Source organism: Megalobrama amblycephala, linkage group LG17 (genome assembly GCF_018812025.1).
Source record: "Megalobrama amblycephala isolate DHTTF-2021 linkage group LG17, ASM1881202v1, whole genome shotgun sequence".
Lineage (NCBI taxonomy): Eukaryota > Metazoa > Chordata > Actinopteri > Cypriniformes > Xenocyprididae > Megalobrama > Megalobrama amblycephala.
Genome location: NC_063060.1, coordinates 46,727,383 through 46,739,915, shown reverse-complemented (window position 1 = coordinate 46,739,915; position 12,533 = coordinate 46,727,383). Strand labels below are relative to the sequence as shown.

The 12,533-nt window shown below is 37.7% G+C and overlaps 1 protein-coding gene across 1 annotated transcript; it reads right to left on the bottom strand.

Annotated features, from left to right (window-relative positions):
• Positions 1 to 4,023: 4,023 nt before the first annotated feature.
• LOC125251971 (NLR family CARD domain-containing protein 3-like) lies at positions 4,024 to 9,979 on the bottom strand. The gene is made up of 6 exons (XM_048165025.1): positions 9,877 to 9,979; positions 7,851 to 7,872; positions 5,720 to 5,821; positions 5,459 to 5,537; positions 4,982 to 5,177; positions 4,024 to 4,892 (listed from the first exon to the last, which is right to left on the bottom strand). Exons 1-6 carry the CDS (start codon positions 9,977 to 9,979, stop codon positions 4,024 to 4,026), a joined length of 1,371 nt encoding a protein of 456 aa, XP_048020982.1.
• Positions 9,980 to 12,533: the final 2,554 nt, after the last annotated feature.

Here is a 12,533-nt window from a genome sequence, read left to right as displayed (position 1 = left end):
TATATTTTTTCATGGACGAAAATGAGACGATGACTAAATAAAAATGCGTTTTGAATGACTAAATCTATGACTAAAATCTACTCTAACGAATAAAAACGAGACGAAAATTAAAGAGAGGGACAATTTGGGAAGATATCCAGTCAGAACTGCTGTTCTGTGTATAAGATGCACACATTTGAAGTGTAACGTGCTGATCCAACCATGGGAAAAGTGGCGCTGTTGTGTGCTCTACAGGCTTGCGCAGCAGCACTTCAGACTGCTTAGCAATGAGTGAATAGCGCACATTTATGCCAAGCAATTGCTTATAAGCTAATGTTGATGAATTATGACAATGTTTACTACACAATGTTTATGTGGTAATATGTTTTAGACGGTTATAAGAATGCATATTTTATCACACTCATGAGCAGTCTGCTACAGAGCATACTGCATACATTTCAGAATAAGAGTCACAGTGTATTTCGAGATGGTTTATAATTATTATTTTTTTCTGGTCATTCTTGTTATTTTGTTTACACAATAAACTGTAATTTACTTTTTATTTACTTCATAGTAAACGACTGTATCTTCTGTCACAGAAAGGAAAGACTAAGAACATTATTCAATATATTTTACAAGTATAAGGGTTATTATAGCTAACTAAACCTAAAACCAAAGAAATCTTCATTACTTGAAATTAACGTAAGTGAAATAAATAAAAAAAAAAAAAAAAAAAAAAAAAAAAAAAAAAATATATATATATATATATATATATATATATATATATATATATATATATAAAAATGTAAATTTATTTTATTTAGCTTAACCTAAGGTATTAAAATAACAAACAGGCATAAAAACTTACAGAGATTTAAAAGCAAAAACTAAAAGACAAACAACTTTTAACTAAAATTATAATGAAAGAAGAAAAACTAAAAATCTAATCTAATAAATATTTTAAACAAAAACTATAATAGTACCTCAGTGAAAAGTGTGTCAATCCCTGAAAAGTACTGAATTTTGCTCTTTCATGTCTTTTTGCACTTGAACAGTCAAAAACCGTATGCTTTGGCGAGCAAAGTATAGTTGGGTGAACATAAACAGTTTGGGGAATATCAGATGTATATCAGTGTATAGGATCTGTGTATTGTTAGAGAAATGCTTAATGCATTAGGCCTACAATTTAACAAAATTAGATTTTTGTTGACTAAATCTACTGTAGATTTAGTCGACTAAAATCTTATGATATTTAGTAGACTAAAACTAGACCAAACCTAAAACAAATTCTGATGACTAAAATATGACTAAAACTAAATGGCATTTTAGTCAAAAAACTATGACTAAAACTAAATCAAAATTTGCTGTCAAAATTAACACTGTTGTACACACATGCCCAGTGTGCATGAATGAACATGTGACATGCGATTTCAGTCGTGTAGACGGAGATCGTTTCTGAAACGCTGTGGAAACATCAGTGTAGACAATGATCATTTTAAAACAAAAATGTACTAGTGTAAACGGGTTCTCTCTTTCTTTTTTCTGTGTCGTTTATGTTGATGTGGTTGTGCTTTATTTCTCCTACATGTTAGATTTGTGATTAAAGACAATGTTTGTCACATTTTGAGTTTGTTTTTTGATTCTCTTTCTGTTCCATTCATGTCTGAGTTTTCTTTGTATATCTTCTAGGTTGTTAATAGTTTAGTCATCCTCGTTCTCCACCTGTTTGTCTCTACAGTACCTTATTTGATTAGAGTGTTCAGTTCAGGTGTGTCTGGATTGTTTCTTCCTTTGTTCTGATCAGTATTTCAGCCTTCAGTTTGTGTTTGGTCCCTGTCCTGAAGTGGTTATACATTTTCCCATTTTGAGTGATATTAAAAGTCTTCCTAAGGATCTCCATCATTGTGTGCATCATCACGGCCACTAAAACGCTGACAGTGTCTCCATCATGAGCTTCATTACAACCAGCCATTCCTGACCATTTGTTACACTGTTTTTTAGTCTGTTTTTATTTCTGTCTTGTTTCACAGCAAAGATTTGTCGGATTTCAGCATATAAAAACATTTTATAGCCACAAAGTTTAAAATGCTTCAAGGTTTAATTCTCTTTCTACTGATACACATACAAACCTGTTAACTAAAACATTTCTGAATCTTTCTTCAGATGGAGATGCAACTCTCTACATGCAACTTTCTCCATAATTTAAAATCAATGCTTAGTTTGTGGTTTATTTTTTTTAATGAAAAGTTCCCTTTGCTTTTGCCTCCAGCATCATCCTATCAGTCATCACGTCTCACTTTCATCATGTGACTCCTGTGGCTCAACTTACCTCAGTATCTCCAGTTTACACTTTATACTCTTCAGACCAGTGCAGAGCAGCTTCACTCCTGAATCCTGCAGATTATTATTGTTCATGTTCAGCTCTTTCAGATTGGTATCTGATCCAAGGACTGCAGCCAGAGCTGGACAGCTTTTGTCTGTTAAGTTACAATTATTTAACCTGCAAGGGAAATAAGTCAAAACACAGAATTAGATGGAACACTTTCAGTAAATTTTTCTATATACAAATATTAAATATATTTTCCTTTTTTATTACATAAACAGCATATATACAGTAAAGAGGCTGAGCTAAACTAACATTACTCTTCATAAAACTAGTATTTCCTGTACATTATCATTTTTTTATTCAGTGACAATTTTCCTAGATCAAATGAAACATGTTTAAAATGTGTACATAAAATATGATACAACAAGCTTTTGCATTACATTATGTTTTGTCCTCCACTATTAACTACTCAAAAATCTAACCATTTAGATACAGAGTGGCAACTGATAATATATCTGTACTTTATTTAGACTGTCATATCTAATTGTTTTATATTACAACCTTTCAGAATTACATCTTATTTTTAGGAACATAAATAACATCCGTACCAAATTACACATTTTTTCCCAGTTTGAGCATCTGAATAAAATGTATGAATTTTGTTTCCTCAAGTATAAGCTAATACAAAGATGAGAGCAAAACATGACAAAATATACTGAATGACTTACAGAGCTCTTCTGGAGGTTTTGATGACTGCTGATAATCTAACGAGACACTCGTCTGATTTCTTGAATTTCTGAAGCTCAAACTCCTCCAGCTCTTCCTCTGATGTCAAAAACACGAAGGCCAAAGCAGACCACTGGGCAGGTGAAAGGTCACCAGATGAGAGACTTCCTTTGCTAAGGTGGGTCTGGATCTCCTTCACCAGAGTTTGGTCGTTCAGTTCATTCAGACAGTAGAACAGATTGATGGATCTCTCTGCAGGCAGATTATCTTCTAATTTCTGCTTGATGTACTGAACTATTTCCTTGTTGATCTGGTCAATGTCATCTTGCTGTGTCAACAGACCCTGTAAGAGTCGTCGATTGGACTGGAGTGACAGACCGAGGAGGAAGCGAAGGAAAAGGTCCAGGTGTCCACTGTCACTCTCGAGCACCTTGTCCACTGCAGTCTTGAGAAAATCAATCATGATTTTATTTTTCTTGTTGATGTCTCGAAACAGATATGGATAACGAGTCTTGAGCAAATTTTTATTTTTGTTTTCCTGTTCTGTAGACTCATGATCAAACACATTTGTCTTGTTGATGTCTAGAAACAGATGTGCATAAAGGGCTGCAATAAACTCTTGAATGCTCAAGTGAACAAAGCAGTACATGGTACCAAGAGTGATCCCCGTTTCCTCCTTAAAGATCTGGGTACACATGCCGGAGTACACTGATGCCTTATAGACGTCAATACCACAGGCTTCCAGGTCTGTGTCATAGAAGATCACGTTGTTTCTTTCCAGCTGATGAAAGGCCAGTTTTCCCAGTGAAAGGATGGCATCTTTATCCCAGGAAACATCTGCTGTGTATTCTCCATCATACTTTCGGCGGCTCTGCTGGATCTGAAAGCGGAGAAAGTGTGTGTACATCTGTGTCAGAGTCTTGGGAGTGTCTTCAGTATTTGATTCCTGCTGTGTTTTAGAGATCTCATCAGCCTGATTGATTTTCACATCATTATTTCTTTTCTCCTCCAGAATGTTCTGGAGAACAGTGGCACATGATAAAGAGACTCTTTGATTGTTTAACATGATCAATGATTGTGTTGGCCTGATTCTGATCCGTGAATCTTTTCTTGAAGTACTCTTCCTTTTGTGAGTTATTGAATCCTCGTATCTCTGTCAGCCGGTCGATACAGTCAGGAGGAATCTTACTGGCAGCTGCTGGTCTGGTGGTGATCCAGATGAGAGCAGAAGGAAGCAGATTTCCCTTCATGAGGTTCGTTAGGAGAACATCCAGAGAGGCTGGTGACGATACATCACACCACGTCTCATTACGATCAAACTTCAGAGGAAGGCGACATTCGTCCAATCCATCAAGGATGAACAGGACTTTGAATTGATTCCTTCTTGTAAGGTTCAGTCCTTTTGTCTCTGGGAAAAACTGAGTTATAAGGTCCATCAAACTTAGTTTTTCTTTCTCCTTTAAGTTCATCTCTCTGAATGGAAGAGGAAATATGAATCTGATATCTTGATTTTCTTTTCCTTCAGCCCAGTCCAGAACAAATTTTTGCACAGAGACTGATTTTCCGATGCCAGCGACTCCGTTTGTCAGTACAGTTCGGATCTCCTCTTCTTGTTCAGGAGCTTCAAACAAATTTCTGCATTCAATCTGTATCTCTTCAGATTCATGACACCTGGAAGCAACTTCAATCTGTCTGACCTCATGTTCAGTATTGACCTGTTCACTGCCACCCTGAGTGATATAGAGATCTGTGTAGATGTTATTCAGAAGTGTGGAGTCACCTTGCTTTGCAATTCCTTCAAACACACATTGATACTTCTTCTTTAGACCACATTTGAGCTGATGAATGAAGAGCAGCTCATCTAAACACATAAACAGAGATAGTTTTAATCTTAAATTTCTCTCCTACATTTATAAGTGTCAATCAGACAGATGGTCATGAGTCTCTGACCTTCTAGAGCATCAGCAGCTTCATCTTGCTTCATCTCTCTCAGGTAATGTAGTGTGAGATCAAGAGCTGCTGCTTTGATACTGCATTTATTCTCATTAAAGTCCTTCACAAAGTATTGTGTGTTCTCATTTTGTAATATTTTCTCAAACTTTTCCAGCTCTTCCTTCAGAAATGTGATTATTTTGCTCTCGAGATCCTGCAAACAAAAGAAAGCAAAAAGGACAGAACAACACAATTTAAATCAAATTGTACATCTTTTTGGTCAACACTATTCATTCAATAATTATATCTGTTTAAAAAATCCAGTTAAAAGATTAACATCCTAACCAGCTTTTTAACAAATGGATTTAAAAAAAAAAAAAAATGCATGCTTCAATAGAAAAATAAGTTATCAGGAGGAATCAAATTAAATTTATTTTTTAATAAAATATTTGTTTGTTTTAAGTATTGAACGTTTATGAAAATGTGTTTTCCTACCTGGAAGATCCACAGATCTTTGAAACTCTCGTGTTTCCTGCGAGTCTGAACGTCTGAGTCTAATGTCTCATACTGAAGCCTGTAATCAAATAAATGAAAAAAAAAAAATACTGGTTTTCCAGGGAAAATATTACAGAAAGAGAATAAAGCATTAGCTGTGAATACTCTGATAAATATTTGATCTAAAGTGTTTCATGATTAGTATTCACTGATACAATCTCTAAACACAGTCAGTGTGAAAATTACAAACACATGAAATACCTTTTATCAGATTTTCTCTCACTGAACCCTGGTGGTAATACACCTTTTGAACTGTCACTCTTCAGAGACACAGAGCTGGACACATGTGAGTCTGATCTCACACTAATGACACAAAGAACAGAGAGAGAGAAACACTTTACTACAGGAGATACTTTAGTCTGATTTGAAAAGGTTTAATGTTGCAAATAGTATTTTAGTTTATTATTTATAGTTTATAACTACGGTTGGATGGAGGGATATACACAGGGGTGCACATAACTGGTGTGCAGGTGGACATGCATGGTAAAAATAAACGATGGACGCACATTTGAGCACCAACATTTTTGGGGACAGGGACATATTTCTTACTGGAGTAGGATTTTTCTCCATCTCTGGTATGATAGCAATCATGATAATAAGCGTGTTGACTGATTATTAGGGGTGAAACAGAACGCAGTTCATCCATACGGACTAGACCCATGGTTCGGCATGCATGTGATTTGCGGATTAAAAATTTATTCATCATAGAGTGGAAGGTTAACATTTGGACATGTTTTGTCTTGCCAATTTACACATTCAAATAACTTTAAATGCAGACAGGGTTCCTACACATTTTCCATTGCAAAATTCCATACTTTTCCACACTCAAATTTCCAGACCTACTTCCAAACGATTTCTGCCATTGGTAAGCCTCAGTCTCCTTTTCTATGTTTTCTCTGCTTCATGTTTGTCGCCCGGGTCCTGCAGTCTTTTAGTGATTTTTAAATTATTGTTTGATTGTAAAACCATGTACCTGTGTGACTTTTGTTGGGGATTAATTAGGGCTGGACGATTATGGCCTAAAATCAAAACCTCGATTAATTTAACATTTTACCTCGATTACGATTAATGAGCGCGCCATCACTATGTGTTGAACCGGCATTCACCTCCGTGTTTTGCTTTTATGCCACTGACTGGACGGGGCAAAGTGATGTGGCTACACATGCGGTAATGTTTTTAAGGGGGAAGTATTAACAGGATTAAAAAAACGAAATAACCGACATGGGAAAATTACGTCGGTTAGAGGTTCTGAATTTCGGTTTCGATTACTTTTCGATTAATCATCCAGCCCTAGGATTAATCTACAAGTACTAATTTATTCCCTGTTTAACAGGGTGGCGTAGAGACCATACCACTAACTAATTGGCGTAAATATTTAATTTAATATTCTATTAATTTGATACATTTACTGCATAGACATCCTTCTCTGATTTATCCATTCTGGTCAGTGTTTGCTCTGTTCTCGGTATTGGTTGTTAGTATCTGAGAATTTTTATAGAGTAGCCTAGGAGTATGAGTAGCCTGCACAATCACAGTATGACAACTGTACAGTTTCCCCAATTTTTTTTTTTTACAAATTCATAACTTTAAAAACATATCTGCAAAGTCAAGAGAGGTGAAAAAGGTGAGGTGTAGGAACAGACTTTTTGTAGGGGTGTGTGGGGGCATCCTCCCCCAGGAGAAGATTGTGATTTTAACATGTGCACTTATGACAAAAACATAAACCTAAATTGCATATATTTAACAAAATGCACCTCTTGAAGTTCATTTTCGTATCTGACTAATGAGTTTTTGGACATTGAACGTCTTTTCTAAGGTAGGCTAAATGTGACATTTTTACAAGCTGTTTTATTCACACTTTTCTGTGGTTGAATCGATTGCATGTGACATGATACAGATTTCAGTAAGTTGTACTGTATCTTTCAACATACCTTTGGATGTTCAATCATGTTTTGTGTTATAACTAGTAAAGTGGAAGAGATGGTTGGTTCACGAGTGCTACAGTGATCCGTTATGCCACAGAGCTCCAAGAAAGATGGCGACTCACTCCACTCTATGAGAAAGTATCCTATTTTCGATACTTGTGAAAATCTTGTGACACACACTCAGACAGAATTTTTTTTTTTGGCTCTGCACGATTCACATAAATGATGTATATTGATTCAAAACTGCTAATTTCGCCAAAAAGTGAGTAGTTTGCAGCTATAATAAATAATAATAATAATAAAAAAAACTGAATAGAGCCAATAGTCTGGAAACAAATATTTTTCCATACTATGATTTTTTTCCATGCTTTTCCACACCTGAAAATTACTCAAATCAAATTCCATACTTTTCCAAACTGTGTAAGATCCCTGTGCAGAAGAGGCAAAAATCAGTTATGTCGTAAGTAAACAGTTAAGAAATAAAACGGATGTGTGTCAGTAAATTCGATCCGCGCATTCGCTCTTAAAGGTCCCATGGCATGAAAATTCCACTTTATGAGGTTTTTTTAACATTAATATGAGTTCCCCTAGCCTGCATATGGTCCCCCAGTGGCTAGAAAAGGCAATGGGTGTAAACCCAGCCCTGTGTATTTTGCTTCGCGTTTGAGAAAACAAAAGCTCAGACGACCCAATCTGGAATCTTCCCCATAAGTCGTCATAAGGGGAAAGGTTACCTCTCCTTTCTCTGCTTTGTCCGCCCATGAGAAAATGAGCTACTACAGTGAGATTCGAGCACAATATTTTTATATATTATATATATTATATACATATATATATATATATATATATATATATATATATATATATATATATATATATATATTAGTGGTGGGCCGTTATCTGCGTTAACGTGCTGCGTTAACGTGAGACTCTTATCGGGCGATAAAAAAAATATTGCTGTTAATCTATTCTCAAAGTTGGGTTGGGAGCTGGGTCTATACTACGCAAGCTATGATGACTTTCACCTTGATATTTTAGCGCGGATGTATACCTAGCCGAATTGACCATTCGCAAAGACCCGCCCCCCTTAGTTACTGTTGCTTTGTCCGACAAGCCGTGGCGCTGTCACGCCACACAGTGAAAAATACATCACGGAGCAAAGAGGACACTGACAACACGTCGACAGACAAGACAGAGCAGGTTACTTATGATATTAAACAAAGTCCCAGCTTTAAAACGGTGTAGTTTTTTTAAAGAATAACAATAAAAAAAACAATAAAAAATGTTTTGTGGCTCTTTAATGTGTCGTGACCATGGTCGTGAGAGATTGTTGTAGCGCCTCAGCTCAAGAGGCTCGTAAACCGATTATCTCTTACTGCTAGTCCATTTATAGCATCAAATAAACATCAATGAACATGAGAATCAATGTTGTTTCAAACACGGAAAGATGTCAATATACAAAATTTTTCAAGTTTAACTCCACCGAGGTTAATCTTCTAACTCCTGACTGCTTTGTCGGACAAAATGGCGGATTACTTTTCAAGTCAAGTCAAATTTATTTATATAGCGCTTTTTACAATTGGTAATTGTTTCAAAGCAGCTTTACATATTAGGAGCACAGAAAAAAGAGAAGTGGTTAAAAAGCAAGCGTGGTAATATGTAACATATACAAGATGGTGCTACATTAAGCCAATGTCGGCTGACTCCCAGGGGTGGAAAAAACCCCCTAGGAGAAAAACCCAGCGTGCTAACACTGGGAAAAAAGTCCTAGGAGGGAAAAAACCCCTTGGAAGATATATATAATATATGTAAATGAATATGGAGATCAAAATCTGAATTATACATTTTTGTTATAGAGATTAAAAATAGATTATATATAAATATATGTAAGCGGATACGGAGATTTAAAAATCTGAATTATAGATGCAGCCAGAACTGGATCTGTAGGCCCATTGTCTCCTGGGCTACGTTGTAGTCAGGTCCAGACACTCAAACACACTTTTAGTCATTATTTGGGTAGCACACATATTCTGAATGTCTTCGGCAGAATTCAAATGAGCCATTTTAATCTAATCTAGATTAATTCCAAGATTACAGTGAGATTAATCTAGATTAAAAAAAATTAATCTATGCCCACCACTAATAATATATAATGTATATATATATATATATATATATATATATATATATATAACATATATATATATATATATATATATATATATAACATATTATATATTATATATATATATATATATATATATATATATATATATATATATATATATACATATATATATATTCATACGATAGCAAATCAGAGCAACATGAAGAGCCAACAATGTAGGCTAGCATTAGCTACATGATAATAACTGTAACAGCATACATAAACCAACTAAATTACCGTATCCAGACACAATGTTTTAAACTGACCATTTGGAGATGTCCTGCTGTAGCCGCTGAGTTGCAACTTCTTCATCCGGATCAGATTCTGTGTCAAACTGAAAGCTTGAACGACTGCGTGTCTACGAGCCATTGCGATACATCCACTGTCAACTTTAGCGCATGGTACCGTGGCCGCAAGCTGGTTAAAGCCACACCCACCCTCCACCTTGCCCCGCCTCTCTCCTCCTCATTAGCATTTAAAGCTACAGACCCAGAAACGGCACGTCCTGAGGAAAGCTCATTGTGGGACTGGCTTGTAGAGGCTGAAATTCTGCACTAAGGCTGAATTTCGGGAAAGAGACTTCAGATACAGTACTAGGGACCACTTAGGCCTATATAAAAGCATCCAAAAAGTAGCATGTCATAGGACCTTTAAGGTGACAGCAGCAGCATAATATTCCTGCTGTTGTCTGTGTCATTGTTATGTAATGGTGGTGTATCAAACACACGACGAGAAAGAGTAAAGTTAAATAAGTCTTTACTTGATAATCCACAGGGAGAATACAGAATCCAGAGCAGAACATACACCAACACATACCTTTTCTCAAACAAGAACCGACAAAGACACACTGACAGAACTGAACTGATATACACACTAATAAACTCAAATGACTAACAGCTGTGATGATGATTAGTGTCCATGAAAACAGACTGTGGTGGGAAACTCAAAGAGACACATAACAGAAGAAAAACAAACAAACTGACAGTGATGTGATGTGTGCATGTGACATATCGCCCCCTCCTGGAAAGGCGCATGCTTGATAGGCACGAGATAAGATGACAGAGAAGCAGATGACGATGTAGGAGGCGGTTTAGGAGGTGGACGGCCTACCGGGAGGAGGCAGTAACCAAAAATCCAGAGTGAAGATGATGGTGGAGTGATCAAGGGTGGAGCCTTGAGCAGAGGCAGATGTTGCGAGCTGACAGGCCACAGCTGAGACTGCGTCCCATGGCGGCGGCGCAGGAGGGAGGACCCATGGGGCGATGATCACTGGAGCCACCAATGACCAGAGGCGATGGAGACACCAATGATGAAGTCCACCGCGAAGCCAGAGAGCCGATGTATTGGAGGGACTCCAAAGATCTAGGAGGCCGCGACATAGCCGTAGTGACGACCCCCCGAGATAGTGGTAGAGATCCGGAGGGCTGAAGTTGAGCAGGAGCGACCGGGGGCAGAGGTGGAGCTTGAGGGAGGGAGGAGCTGGCGGAAGACGAAGGGGTGGAGGAGTCCTGCAAGGCTGAGAGTCTGACGGTCTCTGCCGGAATCGAGGGAGGAAGGAGCATAGGCACAGGAGTTAGGACGACCGATCGAGGAGGACTGGAGCGTGCAGAGGCAGAGGGCGGAGCCAAGGGATTCTCATAGCCATGATGAGACGACTCCCAGAGGGCCCGAGGTGTAGCCTCACCACTGAGAGGAGGCGCTGAGGGACTGATGGGAGGCATCAATAATGGGACGACAGGAATAGCTGGGGACTGGGACAAACACTGTGGAGCAGAGGACAGTCCAAAACACAAAACAGAGTCCAAGGTGTGTTGAAGAGGTAGTGGATGAGGGAGGTTGGGAGGGAACACAGATGACACAGGGTTAGACAGGACCACAGGGGATACAACAGCTCAGGGCTGGACAGAACCAGCGGGGGGACGGACAGTTCAGGTCTGGACGGGACCAGCGGAGGGACGGACAGTTCAGGTCTGGACGGAAACAAACAGTTTGAAACATGACAGACAGACTCAGGGGATAACAAAACAACCTCTCCATAAAAAAAAAATTCTCTCCAGTGCAGTGGCCGAACACTCAGTCTGCGTCCGAAAACTGAAAAATGCTGCCTTCTGAGGACACATTTCAAGGTAGGAAGGCATCAAGGCACATACGAATCCAATGATAGCTTCACTTCCTGTCTCATGAGATACCTTCCTCAGATCGATTTTTGAAGGAAGCATGGATGTATCCTTAGCTGCCTTTTATATCTCACAATCCAGTGCTTTCCATTCTGTGACAGTTGAGCTAGAAAAAATAAAGATGGCATCCAATCAAAGTTGCGTTTGCTGCTCATTTTGTGTATAAATGTACAATTTTTACCAAGATATTTCAATTTTGATATCATTTATATCGAGAAATCACTCCTATAGTAATTAATTATTTGTTTAATTCTCACCATAGCTTGCGCTATTGTGCTGTAGATCATTAAACTGTTACGCTGGCTCAGAAGTATGTCCGAAATTAGTTTCAGATGTTCGACGACCACAGATTCGTCACATGCGATATTTCACGGATCGCAGATTAAAAACATGTTTCATCAGTTTTATACATTAGTATGCACAATAAAGCTTTGATTTCGCTGTTCCTGTGTATTTAATGCAGTTTACTTTATTCTCGGTTCACGCTCAGAAACTTGCCCATATTAACATGAACATTAGTTTCAAAGTCTTTATTTCAGTGGATGATCAGACTCGAACTGAAGTAAAACTGTAAGTATTTTATATAAAAACACAGAAATACCTTATTTGACTCTTGTATAATCTTAGGTCTCCTGCAGGAACAATCATCTCTGAAGCCTCGGTATTCTTCACCTGGACATAAAGCATCTATACACCTGTTTATCAGAGCGGAAGTGACGTGTTTTCTGTGAATGTGCGACACTTCC